Source organism: Zeus faber (genome assembly GCF_960531495.2).
Source record: "Zeus faber genome assembly, chromosome: 8".
Classification (NCBI taxonomy): domain Eukaryota; kingdom Metazoa; phylum Chordata; class Actinopteri; order Zeiformes; family Zeidae; genus Zeus; species Zeus faber.
In genome coordinates, this window is record NC_137195.1 from 19,054,971 (window position 1) to 19,076,179 (window position 21,209).

The 21,209-nt window shown below is 44.0% G+C and overlaps 2 protein-coding genes across 2 annotated transcripts; one reads left to right on the forward strand and one right to left on the reverse strand.

Annotated features, from left to right (window-relative positions):
- Positions 1-445: 445 nt before the first annotated feature.
- Positions 446-3,416, reverse strand: rrp15 (ribosomal RNA processing 15 homolog). Its single transcript, XM_080005015.1, has 5 exons — positions 3,361-3,416; positions 1,960-2,285; positions 1,770-1,867; positions 1,453-1,639; positions 446-900 (listed from the first exon to the last, which is right to left on the reverse strand). Exons 1-5 carry the CDS (start codon positions 3,410-3,412, stop codon positions 748-750), a joined length of 816 nt encoding a protein of 271 aa, XP_079861141.1. The 5' UTR covers positions 3,413-3,416; the 3' UTR covers positions 446-747.
- Positions 3,417-9,243: 5,827 nt separating this feature from the next.
- On the forward strand, positions 9,244-12,859 carry LOC307234303 (alpha-N-acetylgalactosaminidase-like). The gene is made up of 9 exons (XM_080005960.1): positions 9,244-9,286; positions 9,578-9,734; positions 10,130-10,270; positions 10,353-10,564; positions 10,719-10,813; positions 11,096-11,257; positions 11,409-11,606; positions 11,725-11,865; positions 11,963-12,859. The coding sequence occupies exons 2-9, from the start codon at positions 9,580-9,582 to the stop codon at positions 12,170-12,172; spliced, it is 1,314 nt and encodes a 437-aa protein (XP_079862086.1). The 5' UTR covers positions 9,244-9,286; positions 9,578-9,579; the 3' UTR covers positions 12,173-12,859.
- Positions 12,860-21,209: the final 8,350 nt, after the last annotated feature.

Genomic DNA, 21,209 nt, shown 5'->3' on the forward strand with positions numbered 1-21,209 from the left:
CGACAGAGCAGCACGTCAGTGAGCAGTGTGTCCACAGGGCCAGGAGGAGGCAGCTGGCATTCCAGAGTGGCAGGCCACACTGTTGCCATGACAAACGAGTGTTCTCCGAGGTGGAAAACGGCTCTGCAGAGGCGCTGCCTGCATTCTCCTTGCGGCGATAAGATTCTCAGGAAATATTTTTCGCTGAGCGGCGTGAAGGAAAGGAGATGTGTAAAGTACGCAGAGGACAGAGAGAAAAGAGGAGGACAGCGTAACTTCGACTCTCACGTTAATTAGCCGTTGCTGGGTCCCTCGCAGGGTGACGGGTAATGGGGAGTTGACTGTCAGGGAGTGCGATAGCACATTCAATGACGTGAACTTTCCATATCAACTGCTACTTAACTCGCTAAAAATAATAGTTGGAACATAGGCTTTGAGAGATTCCGCACACACCCGAGTCAGAGGCGGGTCATTTATTCATCCACAACTATTGTAACAAAATCATTCTATTTACAGGAATAAGTTGTCCATGGATGAAAATCGGGTCATTCAGCCCCCAGACAGTTGCAACGGTAGGTCAGACCTCCAAAGGGAATCCGGGCAATTTCCTCAGGTGTTGAGGATGGGAGACTTGTACGGCGATGGAGCAGAGAACAGTGTTCGTCTTATTCTCCCCATCTCAGGGATTATGGACAGTAACTCTGTTTCCCACTTCCATCCCAAAGGCACTCATTTACACAGTCACTACTTTCGGGTGACATGCAGGGGTCAGTCTGAATCGCTGTCATCTATAGGCTCTTCTGTCTGTTGGTGACTGTCTTCGTCGTCGCTCTCTTTGTCCCAGTCTTTCATTGCAGCCCCCATCATGAAGTCATCTTTTAGAACGCTCCAAGAGGGTTTCTCCTCTTCTCCATCGTCAACCTTAGCCCATGAGAAATAAAAAAAAAACATTCAAATAATGATTCAAAATAATGACGGTATGAAAATAAATCAAATAACCTGTTCAAAGTATCTATACTGGTGAACTGGTACTTTATCAATACCAAACTCAAGCCAGTCTCATAGATCCCAAAACAACACTGCCATAATGTGGCCATATAAGGGTATTACTCAAACAGCAGAAAACAGCCACAACCCTAGTGATTTTTGTTTATATTTTGCACGTTAATCAAACTCTGCGACACAAATGTTAGTCTCGTAAATAATACGATGCTTTGTGAAGAAGTCAATAAACCATTATTTGTATGACAGAAAATTAATTGACAGCTAGAAATATCCATAATACTCCAACTCTACTCAAGAAACGTAATTGTATGTGATTTCAAACTAAGGATAAAATTCAGTGGTTTTTTTCATTTGTTGTGGAAATGGACAATCCACAACGGGTTTTACAGTACAAAACCTTAGAAAAGTAAAATTTAAAAAAATGTAAAAAAAAAATAAAATCACAATTTAATTCGGTATGTTACTCACAGCGTTCCTTTCAGCCTTCGTCATCGCTTTGCCACCTCCTGTACCCCTCAGGACATCGATGAAATCTTTCTTGGTGACAGAGGAGAGGAGCTTGGCCTTCTTCCTCTCCGAACTGCCGACCTCCTTCACCTTCTCATCCACAGTGCTCTGATGCTTCCGCACTGCATTGAACAGCTGCACCACCCCTCTGAGGAAAGAATAGAACACAAAGAAAGCCTGTTGAATACTGGACAGGGAGCAAATACACAAAACTTTACTTTCATTCTTCTAAAAGATTAATATAAAATAATAAATTGTCACAATAAGGGGACATGTACCTGGTAGCAGTTCTTTGTAGGGTTCTTTCAAAATCGCGGTCCACCGCTATGTCAGGTTTCACTCGAAACATCATCTCCCATTCTCGCTTCTTGTCAACCTGCGACAGAGGTATAAAGTTAATTATTTTTGTGAGTTGGGTAAGAAGGCGATTCATCAGGGAGTTATTGATAGGCCCCTGCTTGCTTTTACCTTTTCCCTCTGCTCCAGCCTCTCCTGCTTCTCTTTCTCCTTCATCTTCTCCAACTGTTTGTTCTTGATCAGTATGGTGGGTTTGCTCCCTGGCGTTTTCTTCTGCAAAATCTTGGCCATGGCCTCTGCCCACCCAGCGTTGGGGTTAGACTCCTTTCCGCCCTCCTCATTTCCTTTATCTTCATCTTCCGCCTTCTCCATATCGCTTGCTCCACTTCCATCATCATCCTCCTCGTCACCGTCCATTCCATGTTCGCCATCGTCGCTTCCTCCGTCACTCTCTGCATCCGAGTCACCGCTGTCCTGGTGCGGTTCATCTTCGTCTCCTGTGTGTTTCAGAAGGATGTCAGTTGACATGAATTCACATTCTGCATCAACCGATCCCCCAAAGGTTGGCACAGACTACAGGTGTAAAACAATATTGATACACTTGTGTTATTGTATTGTAATTGAGTAAGACACAGAACAAAATCCTAACAGACAGACAGACAGACAGACAGACAGACACACACACACACACACACACACACACACACACAAACATGAGCGCTCACACCCTGTGCAATATATTGTAATAGATTGAAATAACTTTACGTCAGTCATTGAAATTTAGTAAAAACATTGTAATGAGATTGAGACCAACACATCCATTGCTATATCATGCCCGTATTATAGTATACATATTTACTGATCCTGTACAGAATAGCCCAATTATATTTATACCCACAGCCAATTCTCGCAACCATCTGGACACTTAGCCCCTGCCATACCCTTTCAATTTATCCTGTGCAGAGAACACATTTTGTATACTCTCTGTGTATATATTTATATATTAAACTATTAAGCTTTTCGTAATGATTATTATCTGAAAAACAATGCCTCAACCCTTACCAGACAGATTCCTTGTATATTAAAATGTACTTGGCCGAAGACATCGATTTCGATTCAGATGTTGAACAAGAATATTGTCATTGATGGGGTATTGAACTGAACGCACCTTAGTTGATCACAAGTGCAAGAAATCGCTCTAATAATAGAATGTGAATGTAGCGTTAACGTGATGATTTTGACCCATGTACCTGCTATAAACGCAGGAATAACACAGAGCACCACGGCTAGTATAGACAGTACAGAATAAGTGTATAGTTATCATAGATTGTACAATATAGTCATCGTAGTTAGCATCGTACAGTTAGTATATTTTAGATAGTATCGTTAAGTAAGCATAGTTAGACAAAAGGCTGGCTTCTCACAGCACCATGTTGCTAACGTTAGCATGCTTGACCCCCTTGCATATAAGTAATAAAGGTGGGGCCGTTTAAAAATGGGCAATCCTATAATGACTATAACGACGTTTTTATCGTCGAAGCGAAAGGAAAACGTGTCATGTATTTTGTTTACCAGATAACTCTGTAGTGCCGTCCACATGTGGACTCCTGACGGCCGCCATCATTGTTCCGGAAATCTGTATGAAGCAACAGCGAAACGGGTCCGGGTAGTCCGATGACTCTACAATAGTTCCCAGGCACGTCATTTCTAGCTGTACTGTATTACATTAGGATATATGTTCGATCAACTATATTTCGTTATATTTTGTGACTATAATGGTTTAAATAAATTAAGAAAATAATTACTTAATTTAACCGGGGCCAAAGGAAACGTTTTTCCTGAATTATTTTCTCTAATTCATTTTTCACCCGTGTGACGTCAAATACAGATTTATTTGTTTTAAATAAATAAAATAAAACAATGAAAATATATTGTTAAAAAAAATATTCGTTAAAGAAAACAGTGTTAAATGTCGCTTTTTTTGTGTGTGTGTGTGTGTGATGGGCGGACTTGGAGAAAAGCCACTACAGTGCCGAGCTTCGGGGAATTGAAAAGCGAGAACGCAGCAGCACCTGCTGGTCTGCTGCAGCCACAGTAGCTGCTCCGCCTGGACAGTGAGCAATAAAAACCTCTGAGAAGTGTTTTCATCTTGATCCTCTGATATTCCTGTTCAAATATTTAACTGCTGCAAGAAATGCACATACAAAGCGCATTGAATACAATAATACACTCAATATATATTTTTTTTTATGAAGAGGAAATGATAGTTATAGATAAACGTACACTCACTGTGGATCATTCTGGACCCTCATTTATCCTGATCCCATTTTTCCATTTGTAATGTTTATTCGTCAATAATGCCTTTCTTGGTAGTTTAGTATCAAAGCATCAAAAAATGGGAAAATGAGTGAAAGTGCGTGTGACAGAAGGGAGTAGGCCTACTCTGAGTCATGCAAGTGCCGGCATGTCTCTATGTGCTGTGGTTGCGTACCTTTGTAATTCTTTCTCAGCATATATTTTACTTAAAGCTTTTTAAAACGCATAATCTGTGAGACTTTTAAATAAATGTGACCGTTGTGGAAATAATCCAAGGAGCAAACAGGTACAGGTGGTTGCATAAATATCCATGGAATTGCATGGTATTCCGAACTTAGTCCTTCCTAGTTCTTAACGTTCCTCCCTAGTTGTGGAGCGAGTGTCTGAAAAATTCGCCCATTAACATAAAAACATACAGGTTTTAAAAAATCAAGTCCCATAGCAAAGGAAAGCAATGGGGAGACGTGCGTAACGCGGCCTCATTCAGAAACGGAGGAAAAGCAATTTATCTAAAAATACAAACACACTGTTTTTATTTGTTTTGTTTGGAGACACGGGACACGGCTCCCTCTCTGTGACACAATCCACTCTCCCGATCCACGGTGGAACAGGACAGCCCCTAAGTCGTGTTCCAAATCTTCAATTTTCTTTTCATACAAGTAGGAAACGAGTGAAAGTAAAAAGGCCTACATCTACAATATAAACACAGGAAAACCATCTCCAGAGGAGAAAATAACTCCACTTCTCGTCGTCATGTTTACGTTTTTCAATTCCCATACAAGAAAATAAAGAAATAAAATAAATCTAAATCTTTCTCTAAATCCCCGTTCAGCCTGAACCCTGCGCTGCATCTCCATGTGCCATTCAGAGCTTCAACTGATTATCAGATTATATTACTAATTACTATTATAATCACAATATATATGTTATTATCATGACAATATATTATTATTATTATTATTATTATTAAATGATCAAAATGATAAGAATTTTAAATATATATATATATATATATATATATATATATATATATATATATATATATATAAATCATATATTGGGGACTAGTTCTGAAGATATGAAATGGCAATAACTAAAAGCACTGATAAAAAGGGTTACGAAAAGGACAGGTATTGTCATACTGTGTAACTGAATGTGTTTTGGAGCAAAAAGTACAGGTTTAGACTGTCGAGTCGAAAAGACTGATATATGGAAGACAACTGCACTGCACAACTGCACTGCACAACTGCACTGATAAGAAAAGGAAGTTAGCCTACCCGAATTAAAAAAAAAATGGAAATGGCGCTGTTGAAAAAAAACGAATCTGCTACTTATGCACTAGTGTTAATGGTCATGGTGGGAGAAAGATCCGTTGAATTGACACAATCCTCCCGTCTGCTCCAATGGTCATAGAAAAGAGAGGCCTGTCAATGGAAGATGGATACAGAAGTATCACACATTCCCAATCTCAAGAGATTGATTGACATTGTACAGATAGTTAAAACGGAGGAACAATGTTAAAGCTCACATGATCACTCGGTGACCTCGGGATCGCCTGGAGCGAGGACAGAATGAAGAGAAACAGGTAGCGGGTGTGTCCTGCCACTGGCAGATAAGTTTCTGTCTCGTTCACACTGAAAGGTGCTTGTAGAGTCTTCTGGCACGCACAGTGATTTTAAGTCCCGCGGAATCAAGGTCATCTTCCTTTCACATGGCACGCTCAAGAGTTCGTAAGTCATCTCCTTTTTTCTTAAACCTTGCTTCTCTTGTTCATGGCTGTGGGAACGGGCTCCATGATGTCAGCGAAGCATCCTTTTTTTCATACTATCAATAGGAGAATTCAGCAAATAAATGAATCACTGGGTGGGGATTTGTTTATTAACATGGAAACCATTCAAACCTGCTTGTATATGCTGTTTCCTGCCACTATTTTGGATCATTTAGTCTTAGATCTTATTCTGACAAGCATTCAGCCACCTGGCAGCGTGCGTTTTTTCAGCCGGTCCAGCCAGATCAACCAGTCTGTCGAGAGTCAGTGGCTTCAAGCACATCATGCATACACATGGTGGCTTTACTCTTTTGTATACTGTACATCACTGTTGTACCAGCAAGATGCTATTTATATGCTAAACAAATGGGAAACATAATTTTGTAATATGAAATTAGAATAAATGGCACGTCTCTGATTCATGTCAAGTTCAAGTTACAGGAGCCTGGCACTACAGCGAATCGTGGATTGGCATCAGAATATTTTCTGTTGGTCCAGTACTGATAGATTAGCTTCAGCTGACTGCCGTGTATCTCTCAAGACTGCATCAATTTAGAAGGTTCTGATGCCAATCACTCGTATTGACTCCCAATGGTCGGAAAATAAGGTTAAAGTTCAAAAGTTTTCCTTTAAACAATAGTGAACCGTACATGTCTACACATGTTTCAGGAGCAAGAGCCCCCTCTGTGGAGGCCGCCTTGGGCTTTGCACTGGGGGCCGTGGGGGGCTGTGTGCTGGGAGCCACGGAGGATCCCGTGGACAGGGTTATCGCGGTGATGACATCAGCGGGCCCCATGAAACCAGTGATGGATGAAGTGAGGACTGTGGGTGCCCTGGGATTGGGCACCCTCCTAGGGGCCACCGCACTAACCACAGCGATGACCTCCATCGTGGCCGGAGTGATCCTAGCCGCAGCGACGGCCTCTGTGTTCCTTGCCACGAGGAGCTGCGGCACGTTACCGGCAGACCCCATTGGCTTGTGGACATCAGCCGGACTGGCAGGGGTCTTGGGCACCACAATGAGTGGCGCTACACTTGGGGTCGCCATCAAGTGGATAGTGACAAATTTGGGCATGGTGGCACTTCTCTGGGCATTAAGTGTTTTCACGATTCTAAAACCGCCTCTGCATTTCCTGCTGAAGTTCATCTGGCAACAGGGAGACACGTGCTGTGGACAGGGACCGGCAGCTTTGGCCAGGCAGAAGGAAGACAGAGAGGCGGAGGCCAGAGAGATGCAGCGGAGAGTGCAAGTGGCCGTGCAGATGGAGCAGAGGATCCTCGCATTGGAGAAGGGAGGGAGCACCAGCAGGCAGGAGTACAGGCCAACGTGGGAGGAAGAGCGTAGGAAGAGAGAAATGATGGAGAGGGAGAGAATGGAGAGAGAGCAGGCAGAGATGGAAGAAAGAAGCATTCAGGATTGGATCAACAGTGCGGTGGTAAAATATGTGGACTTCCTGGCATTTTCAGGGATACCAATGACAATTACCGCCATAGTGACAACCGTGTTTGGGGTGTATGGTTATGGGGGTCACCAATCTGTGTTCATAGCCCTTTTGGCTTTAGTCACATGCTTCGGGTTTTTGCTCATGAAAACATCCGACTTGAAGTTTTGGATGTTGGCAGGCTTCATGGCAATGCTGGCCACTTTTGTTGTAGCTGTGCTCACTTTACACGCCGGACAGGAGGTTGTGACGGCCTCCATGAAAATGCGACAAGCGGGAAAGAATCAATCCAGAGAAACCATCAGTGCTCAAATGAACTACAGGTCATCTCTGGAGGCCTTGAACGCAGGGCTCTTTGTGGCAAAGCTGTTCCAGCTGGCTTTAGGGGCTACGGTCGGGGGGCCATTAGTGAGGTGGGGTGCTGGCGAGGGCAGAGTCATAGTGGGGACAGCGGTGTTGGCGGGGGCGGTCCTTGCTGCGGTGGAGGTCCTATCTCCCGTGCTCGGGGAAGGAGGAAAGGCCGGGGCTTTGCTGGGGGCAGTAGGAGCAGCAGGTGTGTCGGTCGGCGCAGCGGCTGCTGTGGCTGGAAATTGGTCCTCTTGGGTTGGTACTTTGGGAACCATTGTGGGCCTGGCTGTTGGAGCGCTTGTCATGGGGAAGTGGCATTTTTTCAATATCGGAGTGCAGGTGCCTGTAGCCTATATTTTTGCAATGACTAATCCGTTCTGACCTTAGAGAACACAGCCGTTAGGTGCTGTAGATAAAGGTTATCTGTGAAAACCTGTTTGAATGTACTATGATTGCTGAGCCTCAGCATGTAGTGATGCCTTTGGTTTCAATAAACATCTACTTATCCTATTTTTTACATGAATGTACCTTCATTTATTGTCATCTGATGAACCTATATGGATGCTTGTGGCAGTGGCAATAAGGTAAAATATATTTCATTCGTTAACAGCAGACTTGAGGTTACAGCTTTTTCCTGTGATTACTAAGTTGTTTAAGTGGATATTCCTCCCAAAGAATCAGAATTCAAATTAGGCTTTATTGGCCAAGGATCCTTATACATACAGGGAATTTGACTCCGGTGCTCAGTGACGCACAGAACATTCTGAAGAGTTAAATGTAAAATGCAGTAACAAAAAGTGAAGAAGAATAAGAGAAAAAATATACACTAAGTAGGATAGATAATAACATTATTTACAATAAACAACCGGCAAGTACAAACCCAAAGAGGGAGAGTGAGGAAATAGTAATGATATAATGTGAAGTGATAAACCACCAAGTATTAGAGGTGAAAGTCAAGACTGACCAATAAGCATACAGGAAAAGAGAACCACAAAGTATAATTGAGGATTTAAACATGTAAAAACACAAAAAAAAAAAATACCTAGACCAAGTTGGCAATTGTATTTTAAATGCACAATTTGTTGATAATATCCTGTAGCAAATGTATCCTTCAATGTCATTCAATGAGGCACTTCAATACAGAAAACACCCATCAGCAGTTCTAAAGGAAATCTGTTTGACGTTTGCTATGGACTCTGGTCGCCATTTTTGAAGGATCGCTTCCGTTCAATTGCATATAGAAATAGCTAAAATATCTGAAACGTAGAGAAAATGAGAAAGGAAGGGAGAACAAGGAGGGTCAAGGTTTCACACAAGATGCTGGCAAAATCTTTTGTGGCAGTTTTTCACGGAACAAGACTTCCAAGCCATTTTTTTTAACTCAAAAATGCCGACCGACATTCACGGTCGATGCAAGTGATCCCACACATACAGTATTCCCTATTTAAGTACTGGGCTCCTGCAACTTCTGCACCTGTGAATCATCACTTCCTGTTTTATTATCACATGACATAAATGAGTCACGGGACGCTACCTTAACTAGGAAGTAATAAAAAATAACCGCTGCCTTGAAGAAAAGCAGGAAAACCAACTTCAGCAACAGGCGGGGGCTTTCTCTGAACAGGTAGGAAACTGATTTTTAAATAAGAAGAGGGATTCCTATAGATTTCACATGTTGGTGAATACAATTACTGCCTAACTTAATTCCCATCTTGCAATGTATGCATATCATTTTCAAATTAAAATGACAATTCTTCGAGTGGCTCCTTGTGTGTATAAATGTATGTGTGTGTGTGTGTGTGTGTGTGTGTGTGTGTGTGTGTGTGTGTGTGTGTGTGTGTGTGTGTGTGCGTGCGTGCGTGTGAGCTGATGCATACATTTGCCTGCTTTGCGAAATATTTTGTATTTCCCTTAGAAATGGAATTCATCAGAACATTGCTGCTGGTTGCCCTGGTCCCAGCCACCTCGGCGTTAGACAACGGATTGCTAAGGACTCCTCCTATGGGATGGATGGCCTGGGAACGCTTTCGCTGTAACGTTGACTGTAAAAATGATCCCAAGAATTGCATCAGGTACATAAATGTTTTATGTGGAAAATGATTTGATCCTAAATTGTTTTGAATTGGATTTATAATTGGACTTTCCTATTGCAAATAAGGATGTTGTTTGTTGTTGAACCTCATTGGTACTGTACTTGTATTGTACTTGTATTGTACTTCTTGGTCTGTTGGTCATATTTATATGACATTGGTAGTTCTTTACACTTTGGACCCTGTTTTTTATTTTTTTATTCAGGCCAAAGTTCTGAAAAGCCCGAGAGTCAAAAGGAGGTGTGCAGAAAATAAGAAACGGGGCATGTGCTTTGTAACGATATACTATTGCATTTTATGCATATGGTGCATGGTTGACCAGTCCTTTTTTCTCTCTGCATCTCTGTCTTGCTCTCTGCTTCTCTGTCCTTGCAAAGCGAGGAACTGTTCAGAGACATGGCCGACAGGCTGTCTGAGGATGGGTGGAGGGAGCTTGGTTACGAGTACGTCATCATAGATGACTGTTGGACGTCCATGCAGAGAGACAAGGATGGGAGGCTGCAACCTGATCCTTCAAGGTCGTCCCGCCTTTTTCTCATCTGAAAACGATTCCTTCGCACCAGCGAAACGACGTTGAAGCCTTACTTATTTTATTCTCAGGTTCCCAAGGGGCATTGCAAACCTTGCGAGGTACATCCATGACCGTGGGCTGAAGCTTGGCATATATGCGGACATGGGCACTGGGACCTGCATGGGCTACCCGGGCACAACCCTGGACAAAATTGAGATTGATGCCCAGACCTTTGCCAGCTGGGGTGTGGACTATTTGAAGTTCGATGGCTGTAACTCAAATGCCATTGAACAAATGATGGGTACTTAAAAGCTATACGTACTGACACATTGTCATTAATGGAAGGTACTCTGAAGGCATGCAATTGCTTGTAGAGATTTCAGTTTCAAGATTAAACAAATGAAGGAATCACAATATCAAAAGTCGTGATTCTATTTTTGTGTTTTTCCACACAGGTTATCCTCTGATGTCTAAAGCTTTGAATTCTACAGGTAGACCGATGGCATATTCCTGTAGTTGGCCTGTCTATGTAGGTGGACTCCCACCCAATGTGAGATGCCAGGGTTTTATAATTAAACCACAGGACGCGACAAACCTGGTCTTTGATCGCTGTGTTTAGGAGTTCAATTAATTGTGTTTACTTGGCGTCCTGTTTTATTTTAGACATATAACTGCTGAGTAATGGATTAACTCATTAATCACCTCACCAATAATTTACTGTGTAGACGATTATTTACCAAAAGATGTTCACAACAAAACAAAATGCCAGTTGAGTGTTTAACTGGCAATTCCGCTTTCCTGTCTTGAACCGTTTCCCCCTTATTCGAAACAGGTCAACTACTCTCTGCTGGGGGACATTTGTCACTTGTGGAGGAACTACAATGATATTCAGGACTCATGGGACAGCGTGCAAAACATTGTTGACTGGTTTACCACCAACCAGGATGATGTGCAGCCTGCTGCCGGGCCAGGGCGATGGAACGATCCCGACATGGTCTGTCCTTCATTCGCTTTTCCTTTGTTAATCTGACTTTGCTGTAACTGCCCACCATTCTACATGATTGCATGGTTAATCAGGCCCACATGTTTGATAGTTGTCTTTGCCGGTGTTTGTCGCCCTCCACGTGACTGATATCTCTCGCCAGCTTATCATAGGAAACTTTGGTCTGAGCTCGGACCAAGCCCGCTCTCAGATGGCTCTGTGGGCGATCATGGCGGCTCCGCTCATCATGTCTAACGACCTTCGGACTTTGAGCAACGAGGCGAGGGCTGTCCTGCAGAACAGAGTCGCCATCGGCATCAACCAGGACCCCAGGGGTGTCCAAGGCAGACGCCTGATACAGGTGACAAATCTCCGGCTTCGGAGCAGATCGCCGAACTGTTCAGCGTTTTGTACGGCAGCTCCTCTCGGTACGCTCTATGGTCGGTTTTCTTTACATTTCTGTGTCGCTTGCTGTTCAGGAGAAGAGCCATATTGAGGTTTACTGGAGGCCATTGTCCCATTCAGCCAGTGCCCTCGTGTTCCTGAATCGTCACCAGGACATGCCCTACCTGTACCGTACCTCTCTTTCCAAGCTCAAGTACCAAACTGGTGGCTATAAGGTTGGCACACATTCATTAGACCATTCATTCATTCTCTTTACACGGTGGGCAGATATCCTTCCATTACCTTTGCAAACTTTATTTCTTTGTTTTCCAGGCGTACAATGTGTTCTCGGGGAAGACTGTGACCGACTTGACCGATGCCACAGAGTTTACGGTGTCCATCAACCCCTCTGGTGTTGTCATGTGGTACGTCTATCCAGCAAAAACGTCCAAACCACTCCAAGTCAGAGGGATGCACAAGTCACACAGGATCGCTTCGCCTCAACTGCAGAAGGACAAAATGAACCGACCTTTTGTGCTCTGAAGTGCTTTTTTTCATAATCAATGTGTAAAGTTTTTTTTTTTTTTGTTTTTTTTAATCCGATCGATTCTTTTCTTTTGTTTGTAATTTTACAGATTATTCGTATAGAATCAAGCCTAAATTACATACAAGCCAAACAAGGGAATCGGATGAAAGAAATTGCATTCATGTGACATTATAATACCAATTAATTAAGATAACAAAAAATATATATACATGTATATGCACAGACAGAGATAACCACAGAAGGTTAATAATGGTGAGCTAGGGGTGACAGCGGTGAAGACTTGTTGCTGTAATAACAGGCATCTACCAGTTGGAGACAGTGTGGGCTAAAAGGTAATCTCAAAACACTGATTATTTTTTTTTTTTTTTCAGCGAGACACAAGACTAGACATAATCAGATTAGTCGCCTTCACCTTTAGTATGGGGCAGGGCAAGGTCACGGTGTGGATTAAGGTGGTGTGTGCTGGTGCGGCACAGAGATAATCTTGCCGCGGAGCGAGATAAAATGGAGCCTAAGATGTGGAGTCTGTGGAGTAGATGAGTTCCATTGTGAATTTGTATTAGTGTAAGCTTAACCTAATTTCTGTAAGACTTTGGTTACCTTATCACTTAAAAGCCGATGCAAAGCCGCATGCTCTTGATTTGGGTCTTTCCCCTAAATAAAGAATCTTCTTCTTTTTCTTATTCCCTCAAATTTGTTCAAAGTTTGTCAGCGTGTTAAAAAAAACTGGCGGGAGGAAGAAATTTGTGTGGCGCGATATCGTAAATGGTTAACGGTTGTCGTCAGATTGGCACCGTCGAAAGCGTACATGCATGACCGCTCCTCCCGTCATGCATTGTGGGTGCGGTACTCTGGGGGCCCTGCGCTGGCCCGTTTGGAGGCCTTCGTGCTGGCCCAGAGGTCCGCTGAGCCCGAGCAGGAAAAGTTCAGCCGTGTCCACCCACGTCTTTCCCACGGACCCTCCTGGTCAAACGGGGGTCAGTGTGGGTCAGCGCCCCTCTGCCATCTGCCCTGCCATCACTCACGGGTGAATCCACCAGGAAGACGCCGAACACGCTATATTGAACAAGATATATTGTCAGCGCTCATACTCACCGGGAAAATACGGGAAATACTAACACGGGACTTTCCAATCCATGTTTTTTTTGGGGGGGGTTCTGAGCTTTATTCTTTCTGAACTTGTTATTTTGCAAATAAAGACAGAAAGAAACTAGATATTTTGCAAATCTTAAAAAAAAATGGAGCAACAAGTGTGCAGACATTGTAGATAAAGAGCCCCGAATTGAGTGTTTAATCGGTTGTATTTATTTACTCCATACAAAGACTTTAAAGGCTTAAGGAGAGGTTCTAACTTCGGTCTGTGGCAGTTTAGGATACTGCATTGTGGAAGCAAACGCTCCACCACAAGTAATGATTTAAAGATTTATTAATGAGGAACCTTACCCATCATACAGCAATTTACATTATAAAAAGAAAGCTTTATTTTCTCTGTAATAATCACGCTTTTTCTGCAGCCATGGGTGGGTTCTTCATTGTAAATTAAAAGCTCTCTGGGCGGTAGCAACAACATTACACACATAAACACATGATGTAATTTCACTGGCAGGACAAGCATTGCATGCAGTTTGGGACAAATTGTTTTACGAAAGCCATGCCAAAAACCGCTTACATGTCTAATTTATAAAACTAGATGTCAGCAATTACATCACAGGCATCTTCCGAGGTTATCACTCTGAGAGAACAGACCGAGAGCGTGAGGCCCAATCTGGGTTTGAAAGGCAAGATACAAGAAAATATATTTTCCTTTCCAATTGAGAAATGCCCCGATCCCTTTAAGTTCCACATCAAAAGTAAACAATGTCCCTCAGCTACTGCATCTGCACGGATAAACATTGGCAACGAAAGGCTTGTTGGCTTCCATATAATCTTCTCACGCCGCTCCCTTTGTCTGCCTTCTGTACTGGATGTAAAAGTGTGGCTGTGTGTGCGGGCAAAGTCAAAGACAAAGCTGAAAACTGATCGACAAAGTTGAAGCAGAGATCAAAACTGTGTCTGTTAACCTTAAAGCATAGATCCATTCTTCTTGATATTCTACACGTCCCACAATTAACACATCTAAACAACGTGCGGCTCCTCCACAATTCAACCACTGGCTGTTCCGCAAATGAAATCTCCGGCTTCGCAGACCTCCTGCGCTACTCGGTTACGTCGACGGGACTGGAGACCCTGGGACCTTCCTCCATACATCACCGCGCATATCCTGCAGAACTTGGCAGGGAGCGACAACTGTGGGTCATGCAGCAGATGCCTCTCAGCAGGCGACCACTTCTCAGGCATACGACGGCGTTCTGCACGCGGCGCACCCCTGCTGCTCCCACTCCGGCTCTTTATGGCACTGTAAAGGTGGGAGCCAATTGGTTCATGTTCCACGGGACAGAAAGTCCCGCAGGTGTTCTTCGCCGAGGGGCCCCCTCGAAGACAAAAAATAAATAAACAGGCTGTGAAGAGTCCGCCATGACCAGAGATAGGTGCAAGAGAAAGACCAAGGTCATCGTCATTGGATTGATTGAGCCGTGCGTTCAACTTGGGTGTAAAGAGGATCAAGCAAGCTAGAAAGAGCATCCATTTTAGGAAATATGGTTTGGTTTGGATGATTGGGGTGGGAATGATTTGAATCCCCTGATCAGATGAAGGGGCCATTTGTCATCCTGCAGGACACTTTGCTGGGCAATCAGCAGCCACTTACTGAAGTAAGCTGGCTGCTGAGTTTGGCAGTTCTTTGACTTTTGAGGCTGCCTTTGAGTGTAAAGAAAGACTGTACATCTGTGGTGCCGTCACATGCCAGATCAGCGCGGCAATCGCTGCTGTTAAGGGTCATAAAGACAGATTTGAACACATAAACGCTCGTCTGCCCACGCGCAGACGCTGGTGCATTTTATCATGCGTAGTGTCTAGTTAGTTATCATGAGTTAACAAAACACGCGTTGTGCTGCAGTTTCGTGGAGAGGACACAAGATCTGGAAACCAGCATCCCACAAGCGACGATGAGATACAGGGTGATTCTAAGAGATGCTTTTGTGACTGATAACACTGGCTCTCTGCCAAACTGTTGCGGTCACTCTGTCAGATTTTTTCTCGACGCAGTTGTCGGCTCCTGCGCCCAAAATGGCGTCCCGTGCACTACATGTTTGTACTATGGTCCAACGGCTTCTCGGACATACTACATCATCGTGGAGCGACTCGGCTTCCTTTCAGCGCCTCGCGGGATGATGAAAGCACTGCGTCGAAACTGTCCCCGGCATCTGGCCCTCACGGTGCATTGTGGGATGGGATTGCCAGTGTGTTGCGCAGTGTTTGTGTACTACGATATTTCACCCTATGTAGCATGTCATCCTGGTGTTTTTCTTTTCTTCTTCGATGGTGCTTTACAGTGGTTGGCAAACCACATAGGGTGCATAACCGCCACCCACTGGCGAAGAGTATGGACAGAGAAAGGGATGCGCTTGGCCTGTTCACCTCCACCTGCCCCACCTATTTTTTTCTTTTGGATATTCAAAAACAAATGCTACTATGTCGTGAAAGGATAAAAAAAAAAAGTGAATAACAAATGACAACAATACAACCTCTGTCCATAGTTTCATTCTCACATGATGCTGGCCTTATATTGCGGATGAGAACCTTGAAGCCGAAGTCAGCAATGACAAGACACTTAAAGTAAATGATTCCATCAATATTCAAATATGCATCCTCCACCAGTGACCCCCGGATATCTAGCACATCGGCATTCTCATTCATAGCCGTGGTGCAGCTGCCTGGTCCGCGTTTATTTAAAGACCCTACGAGGAAGTCGTCCGTTCAAATAAACCGGGAGACGGCTCCGCAAATAGGACCTGGGTGTTTCTGGGACTTGTGCTGTTTTACTGGAATTCCTGCAGCCTGTAAACTGACGGTTCTGTTTAGCTGGTGTGTATAGCTGCGTAAGTGCCATGCACTCCTTTGCATCCTCGCATGCACGCACGCACAAACACATGTGAATGTCACATATACCGCATATCATGGATCCATTCATGAAAAGATGTGCCTCGCATGCCAAAACACTTGTATATATATGACAGTGTGTCATTCTTATCTGATGATGGGATGACTCAGACAACCGACAGGGTGTAGTGCTGCCACAGACTAGAGCGACTAAACAGAGTTTGTATGACTGGAATATGGAATATTTATTCAGCTGAAAAGCAGTTTGCGTGTTGTTTTTTGGTGCCTATGCATCGTGTGGCACTCTTAACGCGTTCTGCCTTTGTCTGCCGCTCCCGTCATCGAATGTTGATTAGCGGATCACTGCGTTCTGATCCAAAACTTCCCGCAGGAGATTAACCCTTGGTGACCTTGGTGTCCAAGGTAATCCACCCCATTATTTTGACTTACTGCCCTTAATATAGCAACTCCCCAAACGCCTCTCCCACCCTGTGAACCCCTCGAACCCACGCTGACCTACTGTCTCAGGGCACAGCGCAGGGAAGAAGGGGCCCGGGACAGGGGCCAGGGGTCAAATTCACCATGAGAGAGTTGAGCAGCGAGATGAAAGGATCTCACTACTTGGTTTTCGAGGACCCACCGCTGTGCGGCTGACACACAGTTCCATATAGGCCCGGCTGTTGTCCTACAGAGGACTTAAAAGATGTAACGATCTCGTTTTCCCTGTAGGAGACAGGTTCCTCAGCACCACAAGGTGAAAGGTGAAGAAAGAAAGTCCTGAAGGGACGGCGGGAGACGGAGAAGATGTTTAGGACACCTAAGTGAAATGTGGCACCATTGTTGCTATTCAGCAGTAATTCGGTTGAAGATTTAATATTTCATTTTCATGTTTTGTTTCTCATGGAATTACTGCATTGTGGTTGCAGTGACCATGATTGCCAATGATTAATGAAAGTATAATCCAGGTCCAACCGGATTTTTGGGGAGGTTCTCCTGCATCACAGCCTGGCAAGAGAAGTCCAGAAAATGGACCCAATGACGTAAACCAACACTTGGGACCCGACTCTCAGCACGTACCGTACGACCAAACCAACCAACTACCTCAAATGCCCAATTATATAATATAACTCAATTAGTTTGTACAAAACAGTTACACGCTTAACTGAACATTATTCACATAACTCTCACACAACTGAAAATGTCCATGTAAACGTTTGCTGCTTTGAATAATCTGAAAATCTACTGTTTACAGACACTATATATATTGAGGAAAATATATTTAAAAATGTATATATATATAATATCTTTCCATTCCAAAATTCAACTTCCTTTTTTGATGAATAGGATTCCATTAGCGATCATGACAAGCGTTGAGAGTCTTGTGTAGCCCCCAACAATTTGCACGCTGTCCTTTATGGACCGGTGAGGTCCTTCTCTGGGACTCTTGCCCGGGTGGCTACATGACAGGCTGCACGTTGCATCAGTTTAAATCCAGGCGTGGCACGGGGCCAATGAGTCAGCTGCCTCCAGGCGGAGAGAGATGAGGTCAAAGTCAGAGACACCTGCTTCTGGCTCTCAGGGAGCATGTGTAACTCTTTAAGTCAAAGCTCAGAGCCTACAGCGCATAGGGCGAGCCGCGACTTCAAAGTTTCATCACGGTGAAAGTGATTTATCCACAAACGCATGTTTAGGGCACATCCCCCGTCGTCCAAAGTGGATGCCCCACTCTGAATCAATGGAGGCCATGGGTTTGCAGGTGCCTGTAAACCACAGCCGAGGATGTGAAAGGGGAAAGAAAGGATAGTGGGATGCAATGCAATGCACACTGCCTACAGCCCAGACACTAGCTCACTCATACAGGCATGAAGGCTGAATGGTGAGTTGCTCCTGTAGAAATGGTACTGGTGGTACTGGAAAGTATCCAACAATGAGTACTCAGTGCTTGTATTCGGGGGGAAAAAACGCTATCAATGCATCTCCATACGAAACTTTGACGTTGAGATACTTGTTGCAGAGGTAATGGTTCCTCGCTGGGGACAACCAAACAACAACCAAACCAAATTTTATTTTTATTACTTATCGTTGTGCGTATTCTGGTGTATCCCTTCATTGCCGGGGTGGCCCTCAATTCCCATCGCTGTCGCCTGTGTCTCTGATGTCATTCTGGTCTGAGTGACCACAGTTGCCCAAGGAAACAGGAAGTGGTCTCGAAACCAACCAGTAAACACGGAATTATGACTCAAGAGTGATCGGTCCAAGACTTTTGTGTATTGTCTGACACAGATTAGTATTGGAATCTAAATTTTTATGGGGCAACCTAAAAGATAGAAATTATATACATATACATATACATATACATATACATATATATATATACATATATATATACTGTATTAATTAGAGGGACAACTTATACACATAACTTGCAATGGTGAGTGCACTATGCTGAACTGTATCTAGGTAAATTGGATATGTCCATAATCAAGCACAGACAGAATAGTGGCTTTCATATGAGAAATATGCTTTAGATCTGTACCAAACAACTATTTTGACGTTTAGTCTATGGACAAGGTATTCCACATGAGTTACGGTGAGGACAGCTCATCACATTAGAAGCCACTGACATGTGAGAAGCCCTCATGTGATTCCCTCATTAGGTTAAGAGGCCATTGAGTGAGACAATGTTCATTTGAAAGACAAGTGGACGAGTGATATGGCAGTTGACTCAAAGCTCGTGGGACAGCAAGAAAATATTACTTGTAACATTTGGGTTGGGGGAGTGGCAGATTACATGTAACAGCACTTAGGGGACCAAGTAGGCCTTATTGAATTACGTGAATGAAAAAAAAAATCCCAAGATCTTAAAACATGTTCTTAGAAAACCAAGTTAGCCTAGCCTACAAACGGGGGTCCGAGCTGCAGGTTGTGTTACTGAACGTTGCAGGTTGGTTCAGGTCGCTCCAGATCTGACCTGTACATCATGACTGCAGAAAAAGGCCAAACTTTCACGCGTTGCCTTTGTATGTCTTTGCAGTCCGATGAGTCTGCACGATGATAATAGTGGGCTTGGGAAACGCTTATCTATCCCGCCAAATGGGGAAGACTCCAACTGCAGACTGATAAACAGACGTGTGTTTGCAACGCATACTACAACACCAACGTGCACAGCCTCAAGATTGTGCAACATTTTTCTCCTCAGTGTTAACAGTAAGTTATCTAGATCATAAATCAGGCTGTTTTGCTGTTTGCTTATCTTGAGTCTTGCAAATTGTCTCATTTACCCAGCCGTTGCTCGTCCAGATTTTAAACGGCTCTACAAGTTTCTTCTCTGCACCTAAAAATGTTACATCACTCATTCAAGAGATACAAAGGCTCTCAGTGACAAAATCATCTTCTCATTATCTTGACCTTGATATAGAGGAAGTGTAAATAGTCAGTGATTGGATTAGAGGTGGACCGGGGGGTACGAATTGGTTGGCCGTGTTATCATGTGACACAGAAACCAGTTCTCCATGCATTTGGGGCGGCATTTGGGTCGGTCTTAGCCACTCTGGATGCCCTCCAGTGTCACATAGTGCTGAGGCCGGAGGTCCAAATCATTGTCCTAACAGTGGAGCATTATTAAACTGTGTGTCACACCACACATTCTGAAAAGAGCTTTGAGATAAAGGCAGCTGCTGCTTGGTTAATGTATTAAAGGGAAAGGTTATCACCTTCAAGGACGGATGAATATTACTGGAAAGGGCAACAACACCGGATCTCCCCTAGAGCCCGTCTGTGAGTGTATATACGGTGCACAGAGTGCATTGCACCCATTACACTCATTTCAGCTCCAACAAGTCAAGCCTGAGTGACTAAAGATGCGAGTGCATGCGCTGAGTTAACGGGTACGGGTTTCTGCATTTGTGTCTGTAAACACCTGCATATTCTCTACATGAACCCAACCATCACTTGACACAAACCTCTTCTCGCACACCAGATACTTGCATTAACTTGGCTCTCATAAAGTTCAAGGCTTTGGCGTGACTAAAGCATGAAAATATTTCACCGTTGACACTTGAGCAGTGTGAGGTCCCCATATATCCCTGATCTGGCCAGCGCTGACAGCCACTACCACAGCGAATACGCTGAGAACACCAGAGCACATCGAAGCATCTGGTGGAGGCAAGCGTAGCAAGTGTAAGCACATTATCATCTCTGGATGCGTATAACCCTCAGAGCAATGGTAATGGTTGCCATGAGTGATGCAGCACGGATGGCACCGTGCCTTTTTTTCTTCCAGTTAGAAAACTGAGGAAGATAAATACATGTCCTAAATAAAAACACACAGTTTTTTTTGTTTAGTTTGGAGAATTGGGGGGGAAATTTGGAGAAACGGAGCAAATTGGAGGAGCGGAGAGGAGACCGTTCCCTCTCCGGGGCACGGGGACGCGCAGCAGAGCTGCAACAGAGCTGCAACAGAGCTGCAACAGAGCTCCCTACTTGTGTTTTTATGATAATGATATCATATTATTTTCGAGGGCAATTCTTATTTTTGTAAAAATTAGATACCGGGCCATTTTACATCGGGGGCTACTCATAAAACATACAGGGCTGAAGCCCCGGAAGTCCAACCCTAACGACGCCCCTGGTGAAGGCCATCCCCGGCAGTTGTCAAAACATCAAAACATCAGGGAGAGGAGGGGGAATGCCTCAAATCGCTCCGCCGTGGTGGTGTTTTCAATCACAGTTAATAAATCGCCATTTGACCCGCTGCGGAGCAAAACACAGCTCTTGCATAATCCATGTTAGAACTCAGTGGGAGAAGGTGTTCCCTCTCCTCCTTCTCCTCCTCGAGGGGCACTTCCCCCACCCAATCTCCCTCTTCCTCTCTCCATCTGGCATCCATCAAACCGCATCTCACGTTTCAAATAATCTCTGGAAACCCGACTGCAGCCAAGTGGTCATTAAGGGTCTAATCCCGGGCCATCCTGAGGACAATTAAAACAAGAAGTCGTTTATGCCTACCTGTTTTATTTATTTTTATATAGTACAGTAGTTTTTTTTATATGTATG